We start from the raw sequence: 21,920 nt of genomic DNA, 5'->3' as shown, positions 1-21,920 counted from the left end.
AAGTCCTCCACAGTCAGTGAGAGGTCGATTGACGGAGAGGACTTAGCAGGGATGTAGAGAAGCTCAGTTTTGGCAAGGTTGAGCTTCAGGTGATGGGAAGTCATCCATGCAGAGATATCAGCCAAGCAGGCAGAGATCTGTGTGGTGATTTGGGTGTCAGGGGGGAAGGAAATGAAGAGTTGGGTGTCATCAGCGTAGGAGTGATAAGAGAAGCCGTGGGAAGAGATAACAGAACCAAGAGACATGGTGTATAGCGAGAAGAGGAGAGGCCCAAGAACCGAGCCCTGCGGGACTCCAGTTCGTAGGGGTTGAGGGTCGGAGACTGCGCCCCTCCAAGTCACCTGGTAGGAGCGACCAGAGAGGTAGGAGGAAAACCAAGCGAGTGCAGAACCTGTGACACCCATCCCAGACAGCGATGAGAGCAGAATCTCATGGTTGACTGTATCGAAGGCGGCTGACAGGTCAAGGAAGATGAGGACAGAGGAGAGGGATTTTGCTTTAGCAGAGTGGAGTGCCTCAGTGACCGCGAGCAGGGCGGTTTCAGTGGAGTGGCCACTGTTGAAGCCAGACTGGTTGGGGTCATGGAGATTGTTGTGGAGAAGATAAGTGGACAGTTGGGAGCAGACCACCCGTTCCAGGGTTTTAGCGAGAAAGGGAAGAAGAGAGACAGGCCGGTAGTTGTTCAGGGCAGAGGGATCAAGAGTAGGTTTTTTGAGGAGGGGAGTGACTCTGGCCCTCTTCAGGGAAGAGGGCATGGTGCTGGAAGAGAGGGAGGTGTTGATTAGAGAGGAGAGAAAAGGGAGAATGTCCTCAGATATAGACTGTAGGAGGGGAGAGGGGATGGGGTCAAGAGGACAGGTGGTTGGGCGGTGGGAAGTAAGGAGTTTCAGTGTGTCGGCGTCAGAGAGGGGAGAAAAGGAGGTTAGGGAGTTGGGGAGGGTAGGAGGGTCAGCAGGGGTGGAGGGTTGGGAGAAGGAATTGCGAATAGCATCGACCTTCTTTTCAAAGAAGGAGACAAAGTCATCAGGTGTGAGTGATGAGGGGGGTGGGGGGGGAGGGGGGGCCAGAAGAGAGGAGAAGGTTGAAAACAGTTTGCGGGGATTAGAGGCGGCCGCGTAAATTTTCGAGTGAAAGAAGGAAGATTTAGCTAGAGAGACAGAGGAATGGAAAGATGATAAGAGGGCATGGAAAGAAGCTATATCACTGGGGAGACAGGACCTTTTCCATTTTCTCTCCGCCGCCCGCAGTTCGGTTCGGACAGCTCGTAGAGCATCAGAAAGCCAAGGACTGGGGGGGGAGGCCCGAGCTAGTTTGGTGGTGAGGGGACACAGAGAGTCAAAGGAAGATGAGAGGGAGGACATGAGAGTTGTAGCCGCATCATCGGGAGACAGTCGAGAGAAAGACTCCGCAGATGGTAGGGAGGAGAGGATTGTAGATGAGAGGGTGGAGGAAGACAGGTGGCGTAGGTTCTGTCGACAGGTGACAGTGGATGGTGGGAGAGATGGATGGGTGTTAGAGGGGAGTGGAGGAGAGAAAGAGATGAAGGAGTGGTCAGATATATGGAGTGGTGTTACAGAGAGGTTGGTTGTTGTGCAGCTCCTTGTGAAGATGAGGTCAAGAAGGTTGCCTGCTTTGTGGGTGGGAGGGGAAAGAGTGAGGGTAAGGTCAAAAGAAGAGAGGAGGGAGAGAAAGGTAGACTGGGTGGACTCTGAGTTGAGGTTGAAGTCACCCAGGAGGATCAGGGGGGTGTCATTGACAGGTGAGGAGCTGAGGAGGATGTCCATCTCATCCAAAAAGTTTCCCAGAGGACCCGGGGGGCGATAAACAACAATAACAAACAGTTTGCACGGCAGAGTAACAGAAACCGCATGAAATTCAAAAGAGGAGAAGGAGAGGGATGAGGAGAAGACACTAGATCTCCATGATGATGAGATTAGGAGACCTGTGCCACCTCCTCTGCCAGAGGATCTGGGTGTGTGGGAAAAAGAGAAGGCAGAGGAAAGGGCAGCCGGGGTGGCCGTGTTCTCAGGTGAGAGCCACGTTTCAGTTAAAGCAAGAAAGTCAAGGTTGAGGTGGGAGGCATAGGCAGATATGAAGTCTGCTTTCTGGACGGCGGACTGGCAGTTCCAGAGGCCACCAGCAACACAGAGATCAATACCAGGGGATCTGGGAGGGAAGATGAGGTTAGAGATATTCTGCCCATGTTGGCGGGAGGCGAACCTCCTACCTGACTGGGACCTGGGGAGAGGAGAGAGGACAGGGATGGGAAGGAAACACATGGAGGGAACTAGGGAGGACAAGGGGAATACTACACAGTGGAATGAGGGCAGGCAGCAAATACAAAATCAAACATCAGGCTCTCGGACAGCCTGGATGGACACCCGTAGATAGACACCCTCGACTTTGTACACCTGCGACTTCGTACGCCGAGGCAAGTAGCCGAGGCTGCCGCACACAGCTGCCGCTGGTGCGCTACACAACTGCTTAAATAACACTGACGCTGAATACAGAAAATGCAACCAACCCACTGCAGAACACTAATGCACACTGAAGTGAGTTCAGGTGTGCCAGTACTAATAGCCTGAGCAGGGTGCAAAGTATTGGCTCCTCCTACAACAAAAGCTGTGGCCTGCCAGCCAGTAAAACAATAGCCTAACTTAATAGCCTAGCTTACCTGAGAGAAACAAACACCTAACCCAGTTTCACTGAATCTAAATAAACACCACTTGTAATAGCTAACAAACAAACAAGTACACAACAGAACACTATAATGACAACTAAACTGAATTTAGAATCAGCAAGCAAACAAATAATACTTAACTAATCCAGGAGAAAATGCAACCAACCCACTGCAGAACACTAATGCACATTAATCAAATGACTCCAGGATGTCAAAACATTAAAGGCCGTACATGTCTCAAATGCTTTAGTCTATGTGCTTTGGCTCATCAGTCACAAATGGACAGGCTGTGATGTATAAGAGAGGAAATAAGAGCTTTCTTATGACTTCATGCGTTAGACGTTCATACTTGCTCTGTCTGGCTCCAGGCTGTCCATGGCATTAAATCTTAGGTGAAAGTGATTTGTGTGTTACACGGTAGGTAGCAGCAAACAAGAAGTAAGTGTTAACTGCACAGTCAGTCAAGTATTCCTTGGCTGTCCATATAAGCAAAGTATACTCATATTGCTTGAACGTGCTTGAAGTTGTTCAGATCAGGGTTAGGGCTGGACTGCAGATGTGGAGTGACTTAAACGCTCCTGTTTTTGACATTTTTAATGCGGGCTAACAAGTACTTGTGTGGTAAGTTCAGCAATCTCCAAAACTTTTCTAACTGTATTTTGAAGTTGCATTTCTATTTATTTGTTTGTCAAAGTTAAGGACATTTTTCTCTTAAAATTTAGTCAGCCGGGTTTAACCTTTAGCCTTAGCCTGAGAGCAGAATACTGTGCTGTAATGTGCCAGCCATTTTAATATCAGACCCTCAGTGGCCGCAGAGAAGGATGCTTATTGTTGACAGTGGTCTAATTAATCACAGCAGTGCGGTACAGACAAGCTGAAATGGAAGTCAGAGCAGCTCTATCTTCTGTGATATGACGTACATGCCAGTGAATCGATTCTTTTGGTGGGATTTAAAGGGCGGGGAGTCGATTTGACTGACGTTAAATGAGGAGGGGGAAGACTGCGTGCTGCTGCATGAAAGGATATTAATGGGAGGGAAATTAAAAATTGACATACATTTGGTCGACATAGGTCGATGGTAAAATCTCAATTCAAATGGTTTTCCTGGAAGTGGATGGACAAAAACTTTCAGTGTGAAAAGACACAAGTATTACAATTTTATGATGGAATATATACTTTATACTTTAAAAAATGTTTGTATGGTTATGAAAAATGTTCTAAATTGATTAATTGATTAACTACTATGGCTGAAAATCAGATGACCGAAAAGCCAGACTGCTGCTTGCAGTTCTTGTGAATAAGCAAGGATTTTGCTATGGTTGCCCTGTGCCGCTAAGTAGCACACTTGATAAATAAGCGGCCACCTCACCCCCCACCCTGCCCTACTTCTGGATGTGCATTGTGTCCCATATTCAAACAGGGGAATGCTGAAAACCCTTAGAGGTAGCCTATGCTATGCTAATGAACAGCGTTTATATGTACACACAAATACAATTTTGGACTATATACTATACTATATATTTGCAATATAAAAGTGTCACCTCATTTGTAATCTGTAGAAGAATACCTTGAGACCTAGAGGGAATGTCCCTCCAATGTGAAACTTCCTCCTCCTCCTCACATTTTCTATTTTTTTCCATGCCTGGGGCATTGTGCTGTCACACCTTCAGAATCTGGCCAGACTGAATGTTTGTTCAAAGCTGGCTCCTCCGCCTACCATCCACATTTCACTGTGATCTGGACATTCAGATTTCGTCAGCTTCCTTTGTTTGCATAATGCAGTGGGGTACTGTGGTAGTAACAATGAGACATGCATGATGACTAATTGGCCATAATAGGAACTACAGTGAGGGAGGGAGTGTGTGTGTGTGTGTGTGTGTCTTTGAGTGAACTGTGTGCATGTGTGTGCACCTGGTTAAATGCTGTTTTGAATGTCTTTATGCAATACTGGCCGTTGTTTGATCTGATTTTGCTCTGTGAGATTACCAGTCCCTTCGCCCTGTGAAAGAGTGACGTCAGAGCGGGGTTCCCTTGGGCCCAGTCTGAACATGAGGTCATACTCTATAGAGCCACAGCTGGAGGAGAAGAAAGCACAAAGCTTTGGGAAAGCCAGCAGCCTAACAAACATACCAAGCTTTGCACTGAGCCCAGCCTTAAATGAAACTCGCTCAAGGGCTGTTGTCATAAAACTTATCAGTGGTTTATCTTGCATTAGCAATGGGAAAACCTTGCCGCTTAATGATAGGGTACATTTGTCTTCCTGAGGATAACATTGATGTTCTCCGCCTTTTGCTCTGGATAATAGCCTCTATTATGTGCTTGTTATGTAGTGTAATGTAAACCAAATTGAACTAGCAGTTTTCTTTTAGGTTTTCATCTTCCGGAAAATGTCAGTTGATATTTGGCAGTGAATACTGCAGTACTGCAATACTACTATGAGTAAGCATGTCCCTGGGCCTTGCAGAGTGGCTTATAAAGGTATAGTTTACCTGGCCAGGTCTTCTAATTACCGTTTCTAATTTGAGTTTAAGTGCACTGTGTCTAACTCTGTTAACAATATGTGAGAACAGTATTTGTGTCTCTTACAGACATGTAGCCTAGTTGTTTAGCATATAATATTCATGCTTTTTCCATTGGTGTTGCACAAGATGTCTGAGATTTGTAGGTTTTTTTCATGTACTTTGTATTTAGAGGATTACTGGCCAAGTCAGACCATGGCATTTTAAGTGGTGGTCTTGAGGTTTCATAACTTTATCTTCAGTTATCTTCCACTTCAAGTTACAGGGTTTTCAGAGTTAAAAGCATAGATTTATATCCATAGAAATGACTAATTTCCAACTCCTAGGTCTTATTTGAAGTTAAGTCTTAGCATTGAACAGTTAAAACATGAATAAAACATGAACCCTGATGCCACTACTCAAAACATACCTATATATTCACATATATTCACTGATTAGATTAACTTGATTAAAACATTGTCATCATTGTCTTATCACATTTGATTAGTGCAGATTCAGTTTCTGTGTATTGGAGATTTCCAGCATCATAAAGGTTCATAGGTGTCAATATGGAGTCATTCTCAGGTTGGTGCTTAAGTTTAAGTTACCATCTTGATTATGCCCTGTTACGAAATGCTCCTGTCCATCAATGACATGAGACTTGTGCTGTGGGTTAGGATTTTTTGTTGAGTAAACGCTGACTCTGTTTCTTCCCTGTAAAAGCCTTTAGTGGCACAACACATCATTGTTTGTCAACTGAACATTGTTGGAGCCTACATTTTCTAATGGCTGAAATTTTATCTCTTCTACTTTTCGAACAGTAAACATTGTGGAGGACCCACGAGCAATGAGTTCAGCCGTGGTGCCGTCAGGTCAGAAGGAGCAGGGCAGTCGCCCCCTCATGCGTTTTGCAAATAGCTGTGGGTGGCGGTCTGGAGACCTGCTGAAAGCAGGAGCGCCTCGCGCCTCGTGTTGGACAGAACGGCCAACAGATGGCTTGCCTTCCCACCCGCTGGCATGAAGAGCAGCGTAGATAAAAAGTCTAGCGTTTAGACGGCTCCCTCTGCCAGTTAAATCCCCAGTGATTGGTGCACCTAGTCTGCAGTTCTGTAGCATTGTCCCCCTCTAAAATGTCACGCAGCACTCATTTAAAAAACACTCTTTTTTAAATATTGCCCCTGAACAGAAAAATGGCATTTGTTTGAAAGAGAAGTTTCACAGAAAGGATGTCAGGCTTGTGTATTTGTAAGGAAGGTGATTTTCTTCCCCTTGTTACTCGTGCTCAGTGAAATTGACATTCCCGTCTGTTGCTTTCTCTAGAAAACACAGCCAGTTCAGTCTTAATGAGTGGGTTTTTACTTGAATGCAATGCAGGGACTGTGCTGCATACTAAATTGTGCAGAAATTACAGCTAAAATTGGATATGAAGATTACCGCTGAAATGGTGTGATGATATCATTTGTTCACCCTGACCTTTCTGGTTGTCCACAGTAAACAGTGAGGCAGTGGCAGTTATGCAGGTCATGACCTGAGCATAGGCATATGTGGTCATAGAAAGAATCACAACTTGGTTTTTATTCAGGGTTATGAGTAGAGCATGCTACTGGTTCCATCCATAGTTTTCTACTTGTTTTTCCCATTTTGGTTACATTTCCCAAGTGGGGAAGAGCTATGAAGTGTTTTTATCACGATTTTGGACAATCTTCCAGTGAAAAGCAGAGGTAAAATGATCTGGAGTAATATCAGTAATTGGCAGCAGCATTGAATGATTATCCTTTACTTGAAAGTTAGCTATTGTTGTTGCTTGCTGAACAACCTAGCAAGAGTGTGTTCTTGGAAACACTGATTTCCCCAGGGCCAATTTGTGAATAAAATGGAAAAGTGTTTGGAACTTCTTTGACTATGAGATTAAGGTTTCTCTGCCCAGAACTAAACACAGAAACACATGGAAGCATTTCCTCTGGGTAGCCTGTGATCATTACCAGGGCATTCATGGGGTGTGAATGCATTCATTATGAGCTAGGTGTGGAAGCAGTCCCTATCCAGGGGTCATAGCTTCTGCACAAATGGATGGACCTCTAGCATCACTTTGATAGGACCCCTCTCAGGGAGAGCTGGCTGAAAAATGTAGCCCTGTGCACTGCCCTCTTTTGTGCCTGCTGGGCTCATTTGGAGTGGCGAATATGTTTCCTGTGAGATTCCCACTCTACAGTTGTTTAGAGTGTTTTCAGTCCCTGTGCCCCGCAGTTATGGCGACACTGAACTTCACCACCGCCGAGACCCTTGGCTCTCGGTCCGGAAACTCACAGCGGGCCTTTGTGGCGGCGGGGAGGGAGGCTCTGGCTGGAGGACATTTTTTCCCTCTGAGTTTAAGGAGACAAACCCGCAGACACTTGGGCTGGAAAAGTAACGCCAGTGCGTTCATTTCCATTGAAATGAAACCGGTTTCCGGTTTTTAAAACAGTTCATTCTGCGATTGGAAGATGTGTTTCTCAACCACAGAACGGACGTGACAGGAAGTTGTGTTTTTTTACACATGAGTACTAGCACCTCTTCAGTTGTCAATAACAAATAGTCTCACTACTTTTTCGGTATTTATTGTCTGGCATGGAAGTGCTACAGACCCATGTAAAAATTGTAGAATGTGAGACCCTAGTGTGTTTTCTGCAGATTCGCTGCTCTCCGTATAGACTCTGTATATCACTGCTTCTAAATGAATTTGGTAAGCCTGTTCTAAACATAAACAGTAGCAGGGGAAGAAGAAAGCGTATCATATAAATGATGTGCTTTTGAGGCTCATCTTTTACTTTATTTACTGGTGTAATTCATGTTTTAAAGTGAAGTGCAAATTGTTCTGCAGAAAGTTTGTTTTTAGGAAATGGAATAGGCTACTTAGTTTCACTCTCTGACCAGATGATAGAAATCAATATAAATCTGAAGCAGTTGTAGCCATAGTTGAGAGTTTGTGCATTGTTAGTTGGACACGCATAACAGAAAAGGCTTCTTGTTTCTCTTTCAAATGTCAAAACCAATACAATTAGGCGTCTATAGAAGTGGAAGTCACTCTTGGCTGCCTGAAGAGGATTTTGTTGTTTGCTTTGAAGCTCGCTGGGTGATCTTCTCTTGTGTTCTCACTCTTATCTTCTGCCACTTCATGTTCATCATTTCACAAATCCTCAAGTCAAAGGTGACTTTGATCCCAGAAATCTGCTTGCTGATCAGTTGATGCAACTTTTGTGCCAACCGTATTTTCCGTACAAGGATTACAGCAAAGAGGATTTAATGAAACTCTTCACCCTTTGCAGTGTATTTATTTGTGATAAATATATAGGCATTTATTCCTTTATAAATTCACAAAATTGTGGCATGCAAATTTTAAAAGTCGCTTCACGTTTCATTACATTGCTCATTAAAGGGATATGACTGCAGTTCTATCTGCTAATATGGCCTGGGGTGAGTATGTATTACTCAAGTAATCTTAGTTTACCTGCTACGGGCACGGTGCCATAAATATCGATCCAATGTAGCTCTTGAAGTGCTCATTTCACAGCACTTTTTTAAACTTGTAGAAAGAATTTCCCCAGTGGTTTTGTGGGGCTTCTGATGATAATAGTTACTCAGGTTGAAGTTAAGTAGGTTAGAAGGGTAATGTTTGTGGGCATATTTTCATGTGGGCAGTTTTATGGTAGTGATGTGTAGGCTTTGGTTCTGACTTTCATGTGTTTGCAGGGTGAGGACCTTGCTGAGCAGGTGGAGTCCCGCGCTCCACTCTAGGCCTCTCTGGAGAAAGGCCCCCGATGATGAGCGTAAACATGGGTGAGTAGCCACGGATGTCCGGTCTGAGCGCAGTTCAGCCAGCTCGGGGCCAGCACAGCCCAGGGGCCTCGCACTGAGGGAAGTGTGGAGTACGTACTTGCGTGAATGGCCCGCCCCTCATATAAATGCATTGTGTGTTTTTTTTATCTCACAGAGATATATGAGAGGAATGTGTTTACATAGTGAGTGGGTGGACAGAAGGAATTCCAGGTGGCTCCTGCGTAGAAGGTGTTTGCGTCCTTGCGTGGATATTACAGGGTAACAGGGTAGCCTTGGAGATAAAACAGCGTCTTATCCAAGTGGCATGCATCCGCACACCCACTCATACACCAACACTTACTGCATATGTGCACACTTACACACACCCACTCATACACCCGTGCTTACTGTATACACACGCACGCACACACACACACACACACACACACACACACACCCGTGCTTACTGTATACGCACGCACACACACACACACACACACACACTCTGATACACCCGCGCTTACTGTATATGCACACACACACACCCACACTTATGCATGTGCATTCAAGTAAAAAATAAGATCGGTCAAAGCCTGAGATTCTTTAAAGTTTTTTCAGGAATTAGAGGAGCATGGCAAGTAACAATTGCTGTGACAGAAGAACGAGGTGTTCTGCTCACAATAACATGTTCAGTTTAGGGCTTAGAGGTATTGTAAACCAATTAATACTAAATTAAATAAAGTAATGGACAACCCTAAGAATATCAGTTAATAATGAGTAACAGGACCTCCAATCGTGTCATTGTGTAAAGGTGCCTTTTAGAATCTAGTAAGTGGATTTATTATTGAAACTCCGCTAACAGTCTTAAGCTAGTTCTGGCACATTTTTGACAGGGCTTGAGAAACAGGCTCTTTTCAGAGAAAGGGAAGTATTTAAACTTAATAGTCACCATGACACCATGGCAACATTTTTGACAGCTATTTTCCGAGGGGAGGAGTCCTGTCTTCGTGCTTGGAGCGTTAACTCATTTGTCAAATTTACTTCAGCAATGATTGCAACAGACATTTCATACTGCATGGTCCACAAGTCAAGTGTGTCTTATTTTGAATATTGTGGATATTCATGCAGGAGATGTCTGAGTGACTTTTTCTTTGTTTGTATTTTAGGTCACAGTACTACACAGAGGACTGGCCTACACATACAGACAGGTCTGTAAACGCACAAATTATTCAGTAAATGCACTACGTAGATGTCAGTAATATACACTTAGGTCGTGTCAGTAAATGCACTGTGGACAGGTCAGTAAATCCTAAGTGCGCTACAGATAGGTTAAGGAAGTGCACTTGAGACAGGTCAGTAAATACACTTCAGACAGGTTCATAAAGGGCACATCGGACACGTTAGCTGGTCACTCAATTCAACTCAGATCAACTGAGCAAACGTTGATTGGAAGAGTCCAACTCGTTGATTGGGAGAGTCTCACCTTTCAGGGATAAAATCTTTGTCTTGCTTATTGCACTCAGAAATGTCTCTGTTGTCAGCCCCTGAGCCTAGCCCATGGTTTGCCTGGGGAGGGGAAGGTGCCCGGTGCAGGCTGTGTACGTTCTGACAGACTGCCTCTCCCTCCCACAGATGATGGCGTCACCACTGGACCAGGCCATCACAGGAACTCGCAAGGTGGGCGGTCCTCCTTAGACCTGACTGCATGTCTCTCTCTCTCTCCAGCTGTCTGACATTACCTTCACTCGGCCTACGCAGTCCAGCTTCACTGCATTTCAAACATTTCAGCGTGGTTGAGACTGAAAGAAACTCTGTAAACAGATGTCAGGACTGTTAAGCAAGCAGTTTAGTTGGATCATCTTTATGTGATGGTAGATCCTCAAGACAATAGCAAGAAGGGCAGGATGTGTCACAGTCTGTAGGTTCACCAACTCTCGCTTAAACTGAAATATGAGTAGCCTTATTTATACATAAATGTAATTATAGCAGAGAGATTTGTTTTCTACTGATTAGAATGGAATGTTTACAGTTTCGGTTCAAAATAATCGTGTGTGTTAGAAAGAGGAGGAAGTTTGTCTTTATCAGAACGGCTGGAGTATTTCCTGTCTTTAATTGAGAGGAACTGAAGAGTTGTACTCAGGGCTTTAAGGGCCATTGTCTCTCCAGCCGCTTTGGAGTCCGAACGCTCTAGGCCTAATTAGTCTAGCTGGATGCCTTTTACCATGAGTCACCAGCTGGCTGGGAAATCCTCAGTGTCTCCCAACCCTCAGAGGCTGAACTGCTCTGACAGCTCTGAGTGACAGCCTCTTGCACAAGTTCCGCAGCTTCTGCTGTAACTTCTAACTTCTATAACTGACAGCAGACAACATTCCCCTGCATTCCTGAGATAGAATCGGTCGATTGTCTTGGTTTAAGGCCTTGGAGCTGTGATTGGTTCCTGTTCTATAGGAAGGTCTGGCAGGCAGATAAAAGTGATGTCATGCCTTCATTTAGCAGTCATGCCTCACTGGGGCAGCATGTGCCCCCTGACATTTGTTTTATACCCCTGTACCCAGAACCCTGAGGGGCAGTTGGGCCCCAGGCCCAGAGGAGGGGGTGAGCGGACAAAAGGGGAACGCTGGGGGGGGGGGGGGGGGGGGGGGTGTTTGTTCTGTGAGTCACGGTCACTCTGGGACTTGCCATCTCTCTGCTACCTCCATTGACCAAAGTAGCAGAGCAGCTTGCATGGACACACAGACCCTCTGTGGCTCTCAAACGTTTTACTAACACATTGATGGGAAAGCAAGGAGATTTGTCACTGATTTACTGGTTCACTCACCTGCCACCTCCTTCATGTTCATTCACTCAACCTCTCCCTTCTTTCACTCTTTCACTCTCTGATATTCACTCAGCAGGGTTCTTCCTTCATTCACTTATTCATTTATTTTGTTGCTCAATCCATGTATTCATTTCTCAACCCGTGGAGTTCATAATGCCTGCTTTCATATATTACACAATACAGGTTTCCATTTTACATACAGTATGAAATTATAGCTGCTTGAAGTACATATTATCAGGGATAAATTATATACTCTTAATTATACTTAATGTATTGTACATCACCAAAACACTTCATGGAAAACACGTAATGGCTTGTGAGGTAACCTAACCATTACAATCCATATAAAATATATTTATCTTTGTTAGATTCGCTGAACTGTTGACTCAGTTTTATCACACTTCATAGATTGCCTTCCTTTTCAGAAGGACTTGTCTCCAGTTGGAGCACATTTCCCTGTGTTGAGTTCACTGCTCTGTTATCAGCTGGCAGACAGGAAATGAGAGAGAGGCTGCTGTCATGCGAGGCTTCACTGCACTTTTTCTCCGAAGCAACACCGTTCAGTGGAGTCATGTCGTGATTAATTAAGGATCCGGCCCAGGCATGCATGAATTCCCCCCGGTTACTCCCACCTCCGCTCTGAAGGGGTCTCTCAGTGGCCAGGGAGACCTTGAACACACAGGGCAAGATGAGGATGCGGTGAACCTCAACTCAGAGACTTATTGAACGGACATCCCCTTCATCTGCTTATCATGTTCTAAATCAATCGCTATACACTGCTCCAAACAGTGAATCATGTGGCTGCAGTTGCAATAAAACGCATGGAGACATGGTGAAGAGGCTTAGTTATTCTTTGACCAGAAATCAGAAATGGGCAAGATACATGATCTCAGCAACATTGACTGTGGTCTGTCTGTTGGAGCCAGACATGGCTGTTCCAGCATCTCCTAAAGCACTGCTCTCCTGGGATATTCACGCACAGAGAATTGTGCGATAAAGAAAACGCATCCATCGAGAACGAGAGAGGTTAGAGGAGAATAGGCTCATTTTATAACGCACCATGTCACAAAGGAACATGACAGAGCACTTAGCCCGATAGCCTGCAGTCCCCAGACTTCAATCCATAGAGCACCTTTTGGATGAGGTGGAAAGGGTGGTTCTCTGCCTGAATATGTGGCTGAAAATCTGCAGGAACTATCGAGTCAGCAGGGACAGAACCTTGTTGAATCCTTGTCACAAGGAATTCAGGCTGTTGTGGAGGCAAAGAGTGCTGTATATAGAGCACAGCCATGTTAACTAGGCTTCCGCTGGTCAGTACAATGGCCTATGTAGCTGAATGAATTTCAGATTAATAGCTTTATGTAAGGGTGTGATGGTAGTGCCCCACCCAAGATCAGTATGCGTACCTTCCTGATAAAATGCTACAGTGTTCACTTGGGAAAATTGTGTAGATCAAAGCTGTAGCTCTTCTCATAAAAGTTCTTTAAGCGCTTTTTTTACGAACCAGACTCTGGACCGAAGTATAAGTTTCAGTTGTCCTACCTTTCTGAAGACAGCAATAACTATTTTACAGAGATAACAAGGACAATAGGCATGAGGAACAAACACAGAAATGCGTTTGACAAAATGCTTGGCAGGGTTTCCACATTCTTCTGGTGAGTTTGCTAATCTGGAGGCGAAAGAAGCAAAATAGCTTGGAGTCTTCGAATCTAAACACTCCAACCTTTTGGAGCTGAGATGAATATAATGGCATTATGTTACTGGACTGGTATTGGGTCTTCTTTTTTATCATGGAAACATATTGGCAAAAGGTATTATGAGATGGGTTTTGTTTTGCCTTTCATTGACTGGAGTGTTTGTCAGGGTGCTGAGCTCTTATGGCTTGTGAACAGCATTGAATCACAAATGCTCAGCTGTAGATTGCATCATGTTGCATCATCATCAGTAAGGATTAGTTAGTCCACTCCAGAAGCAGCCATTACACAATCTCCACTGTGCTTCACAGATGAGCTTGTGTGTTTTGGATCATGTGCAGATCTCTTCTTTCTCCACACTGTGGCCTTTCCATCACTTTGGTATAGGTTAATCAGTCCATAAAACTTTGTTCCAGAACTTTTGTGGCTCATTTCTGTACATCTTGGCAAATTGTAATCTCGCCTTCCAATTCTTACTATCTTGTGGTATAGCCTTGATATTGCTCCTCTCTTAAGTCTTCTGGTTGTGATGTCACTGACTGATTTCCCCTTTTTTCTAAGCTTCAAAATGGCTTGCTTTTCTCCCAAAGACAGCTCTCTGTCTTCATATTGGTTTATGTTTTCTAACACAAATGCAGTCTTCACAGGCAAAACCCAACACTAAAACCAAGAGTAGACATTCAGATCTATTTAATTATTTTACGAATCAATCTAACAAGACACATCTGGGCAACAAAATAACACCTGTCAGTCACATGTTCCAATACTTTTGCTCGCCTAAAAATTGGGTGGTCTGATACAAAAGGTGATATGTAAAAAGTTATTTAACAAATGTAGATAAAAATACCAGGAAATAAAAGCGCAATTTCAGATCTGTCATCTCATTTACATCTTTGACCTCAAACTCAATTATCTTCAGTGTATAGCGAAAACAAAGTAATTGACCTTGCTGTTCCAATATTTTTGGAGGCGACTGTATATTTTATCTTATTTCTTATCTTATCCTTGGAGATATTCCCAGTTCTCTGGACCCAGCATCACACACATTCCAGGTACTATACACAAATAGCTACCAAGCTGGACTGTAGAATGGCTCCAGATCAGAGTCTGGCCATTTTCTTTGCTTTGTTTTTATAATATATTCCATGGGACTGTTTATGGTAAATATTGGGTTTGACTCTATGGGTGTTGGCAGAGCTTTTCACAGTGTTATAGCCTGGCCGTAGAGACTGGAATAGCCTCAGACATTGCTGTACTGCGGGTCTGGAGTTATGCTCTCTGCTCCTAGGTAAACTAGCTCAAATTCACAGTTCTGTCAACTAGATTTGTTCACACACTCAATTACCTTCTTTCACTCTGTTGCTCTCTCTCTCTCTCTCACACTTTCTCTCTCTTTCTGTGTTTCTCACTCAGACCCCTTTCTCTCATACGCTCTCGCTCTTGCCCGCTCTCCTTATCACTCTCTTTTTGTCTCTCTCTGTCACACCTTCTCTCACTTTGTCTTGCTGTCTTTCATCACACACACACAGACTCTCTCTCTCTCTCTCTCTCTCTCTCTCTCTCTCTCTCTCTCTCCCTCTGTCTCTCTCTTTCAATTCAATTCAATTTTCAATTCAAATGCTTTATTGGCATGACATATTTTCCAATACATATTGTGAAAGCCTTATGCTCAAACATAGTATTAACAAAGACAATAAACATATTAACAATACAAAGATTACAATGAAGCAAACATAAAATATACACATATTAATAATTATCTCTCTCTCTCTCTTTTGGATTTTGTTCTCATATATAAACCAGAGTGTACATATAAGCCAGCAGTCCCTTGACTTTCTGATCAGGCTTAATAGAATACTGCCAAGCTCATCTTTCATCAGCCTTGCTGAGGGGGATTTCACAGAAGTGAAGGAGGGTGACAGACTGACATTGTTTCAGCCACAGAGGGATGCCGACACCTTTTACCTTCTCTGTCTGAAGCTTGTCAGCCATTTCTGAAGCATTGTCTGCCATTGTTTATGTTTAAGCACAGGAGCTGTGAATGCTTCTGTGATTTGTTTACACAAGTAAATTTAAACAGCAGTATAAACAATGGACTGAACAGATGTGTCAAACTTATTTTAGAAGCACAAATCTTAACAGATAAAATATTTTACTGCCACTTGGAACCCGTTCATCAAATTGCTTTTTATAGTTGTGCGCTAACCTCTTTGAGGGGGTGTGGGCTTCACTCAGTGCAGAACAGATGAAGAGATTTCTCAATATTTCTTTGGTAGTTCTCGCTGCTGTTACCATGGAAATGACACTCTATCTGCGTTGTCAGTTGCTTGTTGTGTTAATGGCTGTGGCAAATTGCATTTCAGACATAATTACCTGATTCAGCTAATATGCTTATTAGATGTCTTCAAAGCTGAAAATGTTAGTTCATGGCTTTCCAATCAGCTTGATTGTTTTTCTTCCAAAGCCGATTGTAGCAAGAATATGAACTGACGGTTATTTTCACTGAATGAGAAAGAGGATGCCTTATCGAGCCTGTTGCACTGATGTTACTTTGTGATGTCAACATCGTCGCCACCATCACCTAGAACAACGAAAGCTGCTTAATTCTGACCTCACTAGCCTGGGTGATTTACCTAGCCCACAAATGTAATGTGTTTAAAACAACTCCATATTTACCAAGACAATTCAGTCAGGTCATAACAGTAATAAAAGTGGCAGATTGCCTTTTCCAGTTTGATGTTCCACCCTTGCCGATAGTATCCTTTTTGCAGACCCGTTATTCGGTAGCTTTCTGCCACTGAGTTCAGATAACAGGATATCTGACCTGTAAGCACCCACATTTGAGTTAATCTGCTGAAATTTATTAGACTCAATCGCAGTCTGATAGAATTAAGTTTGAAATAATCATTTTCTTTTTACTCCAAAACATGGCTGACCTGTCATCAGCTGCAAGTATATTGTAAGCAGTTATCTTGAACTGGACTTTGGCACTTAGTTTTATGCAAAACTGCTTCTTAATCTCAGGTCATGCCACCAAGAATTCTTTAATCTTTGCATTGCTCTGGTTGTAGGGATTAATGATCAGCTCAAAAGCACTATTTTCAGTTTCCTGCATGGCTTCACCTTGAGATGGTCTTTACAGACCACACAGTGTGTGTGTGTGTGTGTGTGTGTGTGTGTGTGTGTGTGTGTGTGTGTGTGGGTAGTACTGCTTTGCTCTAGATTTTTCAAATTGATTTAATGTTGAGGCTGGAAGATTTTGTCGGGGAACTGGGATTGTAATTGAACTCGAGCTAATGCTTTGGTACCCTTGAGCGAAGTATCCAGCTGTATAAATTCATTGTATATCAAAATATTAATCTATAACGTACTCAGGGTAAGAGCATCTGCTAAATGCCAGATTTATTTTATTATCTGTTGCCATAATCACAAAGCCTGGAACAGTGTTTCTGAGTTATTGAGTCCAGCCGCACCTGTTGCCATTTAGACTAATGGGTCTCCAGTGAGCTAGAGGGCACTCTCCCAATGGACCAATGATCTGGGGAATCTGTGTTGGTGTTGGGTAGAAAAACATGGGCACTGCGGGCGGCAGCAGTTGAAAACAATTTCTCCCCGGAGGTCAAATTCTTTATCTTGTAAAACTTTACACGATACCACACATAATAAAGTAATCACAAACCCCTTCGTCGTAATAATGGCTTCATACTGAATTTCCTCGTCATGCTATTTGCAAATATTTGAAGGTGTACATGCCAGTTTACTGCAGTCAAAAGAGCTCACTGTGGGTTTCCAGGGTGGTGTTTGTGTACCTTGACTGCATTTTGTCCCAGAGCTTTTCAATAGGTTATTCAGAAAAGGTCAGGTGTCTTTGATTCGTTGAGGCGAGGGGATACCTGCCACAGCCTTTAGTGTCTCTGACTGTGTGTCACAGGAACACCCCGTATGACCCCTGTGTGACTTCTGTGACCTTTCTCTGTCCCCAGATGATGAAGAAGCTCTTCACTCCATCATGAAGGACCTGGCAGCTTTGGGTCGTTGCTACAGCAAGCCTCAAACCAAGGCTCTGCCCCTCAAGCAGGTACGTTTGTGCTTACCCACAGTCCTCCCAATTCTCCTTTCCATTGTCTCAGATCCCACGACTGAGAAATGTGCTGAAGACCTGGATGTCCTGACGTAGCCCTGTCACTCAGGGATGATGATGAGTACCTCACCATCCTTGATGTCATTTTACCTTCTCGCCAAATTGGTCAGCGGACTTGCCCTCAGGAAGTATCACTAGATGACTGGGCAGCAAATAACGCATTTGTGGCAAAGTACTTCCTTGATTTTGCATGGGGGCAGTAAAAAGGATCTGAGTAGTTTGCAGGGTTGAATTCTGGGAATTCACCTTGGCTAGCATTAAAGCAGAAGCATGTTTCCATTCCGTCATTTGCCTCTCGGGAGAGTTCTGCATAGAGCCAGTTTCCCAATCATTTATTTTTTTAAATAAACTGGTCTCCCTGACTGATGTGTGAAGCAGAAAAAAAAGTAGTGATTTATAATGGTTAGGAAGGCATCTGGATGGAACTTCGTTTTAACTGCGCCACTCGGAAGGGAGTGGCCTCCCCGGAGTTTGTGCAGGAGTGGGAGGAAAAATTGATGGGTTGATTTAAAGGACAACCCGTGTCTGCTGCATGCCTACTCGAGATGTGTCCCAGCAGTGCAGCATTAGCTCATAACCAAAAATCTCTCCTCCCTTGCTGAACACCACGTATGAGCCTGGAACCTCAGAAACGCGCAAGGTGAAGGGCGACTGGCTGCTCGAGCGTATTGTCTGCTGTTATTCCACATCTTTATGCATGACACAAAGCTGAAGGTGTCTCTGGTGTACCCACTGTTAGCTCACGCGCTCTCCACCGTCACCTGGGACATCGAAAGCGGCTTAGTTCTGACCTCATTTGCCTGGGGCAGAACTGGCAGAGAATTCACACACCCTCCACCCATGACAATTGTCTCATCTTGCCAGGTGGCCTAGTTAAGGGCCCCTTTAAAACCAGAGGACCCCTCCTTTTGGCATCAAATGAGATGCCTGTTTGTAATTACATGCGCATTATGTAGCGGCCCTACAATCTTTGTTTAAATGTCATTCATTCCTACAGTTATCAACCATGAAAGTCATTTTCACAGTTGTGTCAGTCAAATTGTTCACACACACACACACACACACACACACACACACACACACACACACACAGAAAAGTGGTCATACACAATCTGCTCTATCTCCAAATGGGAGTAGTATTTATTATGTCCTTTCTCAGACAGAAAAAGTTCACTCAGCCAGTTTGCAGACCTGAATGCATCTGGGACAATTGCTTTGTGGCAGCGTAGCAACAAAGCCTGGTTTTAATGCCACTGGTAAAAGCTGCGGCATTCTATCATCAAACCACTATCCTTCATGTATCACAGGATCTCAGATCCAGCAGATTCCTTCATTTACAGGAGAAGTCTCAAATGCTGTGTTTTCTGAGGAAAGCCAGTGTGACACCAGAAGCCCTTTCACTCAGCGTGTTTGTCTTTAGTGTTACATTGCTGTCACCGCTTTTTCCTACTGCCTGACCTTGTACTGACAAACCTATTCAGGTGCTTTTTGATTTGTGCCCCAAGTTCATTCGTGACATCAGACTGAGCGTTTTAATGGTTTGAGTTGATCGCGGAAGACTGTGCCGTCAGATCAGAGTGTGTTCAGGGCGTTCTCCTGTTCCTATCGCTCTGCAGTTCGCTGTGTGCTACATAAATAGCATGACTTCAGGTTTAAGGTCCAGGTTTAAGGAATGAGCTTTTATTAGCCATGACCCTTGTCCTTTTCATTCCTTTCCACAAAGCAATTTTGTCCTCCATTTTTGATACACTCTGGTCCGCTTTTTCCTGTTTTTCTCTCATCACTGCGATGGAAAGCATAACATCGGCTTTCAGGTTTCAACACACAACATTTCCTGGCCTTGAAGCACAGATCAGAACACGTTCGACACTCTTACGCACATTCTGCTCATGGATTATGTGCTGACTCTTCTCTTTTGCTCCATCAGGACCTGAGAATAAAGTTGGAGCATGAGAGGGAGAAAAGGTGAGTTGAACATTTTTCTTTATTCTTTTTTTTGTGATAACACACAACAGCAGATGGGTAAGAGCAGATCATGCTGAAAAAGACAGAGAGTTATTCAGTCAGTCAACGGAAAAATACAGAGAGTCAGTCATCGATTGAGGGCGGGCACAGTGCAAGCTTCGGGAGAGAAATGACCACACCATGTATGATTGACAGGTGGGGATACCCTCAGTGATTGTAGGAGTAGAGGTAGATTAGTTCAGACTTAATAGCATGTATTCTGCGCTTTCAGGAGCCAAGGTGTTGTAGACTGCATGGCCTGTGTTGCATGATTGAATAAAGCCTTTCACAGAACCTCGGAGGTGAAAAAATGCAGAATGTTCATTCATTAAGTCAGCCCATTGTGTCAGGGGCCATTGGTTAATGCCCTTCTTGTTTTAAAGTATGTTTTCCTTCAAAATCGCTGGAGAGATTAGTAGAAGCGCCTCAGGTGTTCAACGGTTCTGTTTTTTAAGGAGTGACATGAACTTAATTTTATTCTGATATTTTCTGGATTTTTTTTCCAACAGAAATGATTTATTGGCCTGTGCTACACCAAGAGCTATTTGGAAGTTTAGTTTGTATATTTTTACCATTCCGAGGGCCTGCATTGTTTTATTCTGAAATTAGATACTATGCTTTGGAATGCATAATGGATCTAGTGAATGCAGATGTCTGACCGCAGTTCTCCACCGAACCAACCAAATGCACGGTGTAGGAAACTTCACGTCTTGTTTTTACCCTGTACAATTTGCATCTTCGAGTTCTTGTTTCATAGATTTTCCCATGCCACAAAGCTGTGCCACTGTGATTGGCAAAGCTACCAAAGCTAAAAGAAGCTTCCAGACTCCTGGTGAAATGGGCACTGGGCAGATGGCACTTTGTGAATTAATTGGGAAGACCCTTGTTTAGTCTTCATGTAGACAGGTTCAGACAGGGGGTAACTGCTTATCTTCTGAAGTGAAGGCTTTTCAAAACATCTTGGATGGATGCTAACAGGTTTTGGGCAAACAGCTTGTGAGCTAAACAAAATGAAAACCAAACAATCCCTTATTTGAGTAACATCCCTTTTTGTTTTGAGTTGAAGCACTGAGGTGGCACTGATTTGCATGTGGCTGCCGAGATGAAGGCGATCCAAAAGTAAGATGACATTACCGTTCGTTAAGTAAATCTTCTGAGACGGGCTGCAAATGGCACAGGATGGAGGGCACCGTCTCAGGGGCGACAGCTAGGGGTCTGCAGCCTCGGAGCATCAAACGCCGCAGTCCTAATTGGACACAGTCGGCGAAGCGTTCGGCTTAATTCTGCAGAATTGAAATTGGCGGAAGGGGCTCTCCTCTCTGAAGGGTCCAGCCCGGGGGTGAAAAGGCCACGGAGTTTGTTATCTTGTGGCACCATCTCGCAAGAGGGAAGCGCATCTCATTTGGAGCATCCGCCTCTCCTCACCGCAGAGACTGCTGTAGTCTACCCCTCCCTTTAAGTCCCCACTGTCCCCTCTATCTGAGTGATGACACTTCTTTCTGACTGGAGGCCTCTGCTGTTTGTGTCAGATTTCTGTCCCTGAATGCAAGTGAGCTATGAGGACTCCAACTGAGCTGTACATTTAGTGATTTGGGTTTTTTTTTATTAGAAAGCATTTCTGTTAACAGAACCGCGACAAGTCCTGCCTTTCAGTGTCATGGCAGGCACATTCGGAAAGTGGCTGGGACTAGGAGTGCTGATCTCGGATCAGCTTTCTCCTGACCACATCCTAACATCCTCCATTGTAGGTTAAAGGCTTAAACTGACCTGAGGTCAGTGCTCTGCTTTATGAATACCTGCACAGATTTCTGAGGTTTTCCTGGGTTAAGAGCAGATGCTGGACTGCAGCAGTGCTGCTTGTGGGGACCCTGGCCTGTGTTTCAGTGAACCGAGAGCAGAGGTGTAAAACAGCTTCATGTAGCTTTTCTGCTGTTCCATCAGTCATGCCCCCCATTATATGTGCTGCCGGCTGACAGATGTTACATCTGGGGCCCATGTTAACTGTTTAGGGGGTGAGAGCTCAGAGCTGGCAGTGTCTGTCTATGAGTGCAGGCCCGGGCACTCCTCTTCCTGAGCCGTGTTAATGACCTCATAGTACCAAAGGCTGGGCTCAACCTGTCAGTTACTTGGGTTGCCATAGTGACCCCAGGGCGGGCTGGTCCTGGGTGGTCCTGCACTGAGACCGAGAGCCTTCTGACAGTCTTACCCAGTGTAAAAGAAGACAAATGTCTCTGAGCGATAGTACATCAGTGTAGGTTAATTTCCTTTTGCTTCTAATGGTTGATCTATC

At 44.2% G+C, this 21,920-nt stretch overlaps 1 protein-coding gene across 4 annotated transcripts in view; it reads left to right on the top strand.

The window, feature by feature from the left end:
* The window catches only part of LOC133137103 (mitogen-activated protein kinase kinase kinase 3-like), a 47,785-nt gene that overhangs the window by 6,529 nt on the left and 19,336 nt on the right, over positions 1 to 21,920 (top strand). For 3 of the 4 annotated variants that reach the window (XM_061255144.1, XM_061255141.1, XM_061255143.1), the window contains 5 exons: positions 8,908 to 8,994; positions 10,140 to 10,181; positions 10,606 to 10,650; positions 17,469 to 17,563; positions 19,554 to 19,591. In XM_061255144.1, coding sequence (XP_061111128.1) covers positions 8,976 to 8,994; positions 10,140 to 10,181; positions 10,606 to 10,650; positions 17,469 to 17,563; positions 19,554 to 19,591 — 239 coding nt within the window. In that variant the 5' untranslated portion in view covers positions 8,908 to 8,975. Of the gene's footprint in view, positions 1 to 8,907; positions 8,995 to 9,148; positions 9,253 to 10,139; positions 10,182 to 10,605; positions 10,651 to 17,468; positions 17,564 to 19,553; positions 19,592 to 21,920 lie in introns of all 4 variants that reach the window. The other variant, XM_061255145.1, reaches the window with a different exon arrangement.

The sequence above is a fragment of the Conger conger genome, chromosome 9 (assembly GCF_963514075.1).
Source record: "Conger conger chromosome 9, fConCon1.1, whole genome shotgun sequence".
Taxonomy (NCBI): domain Eukaryota; kingdom Metazoa; phylum Chordata; class Actinopteri; order Anguilliformes; family Congridae; genus Conger; species Conger conger.
This window is presented reverse-complemented; position numbering and strand designations above follow the sequence as displayed.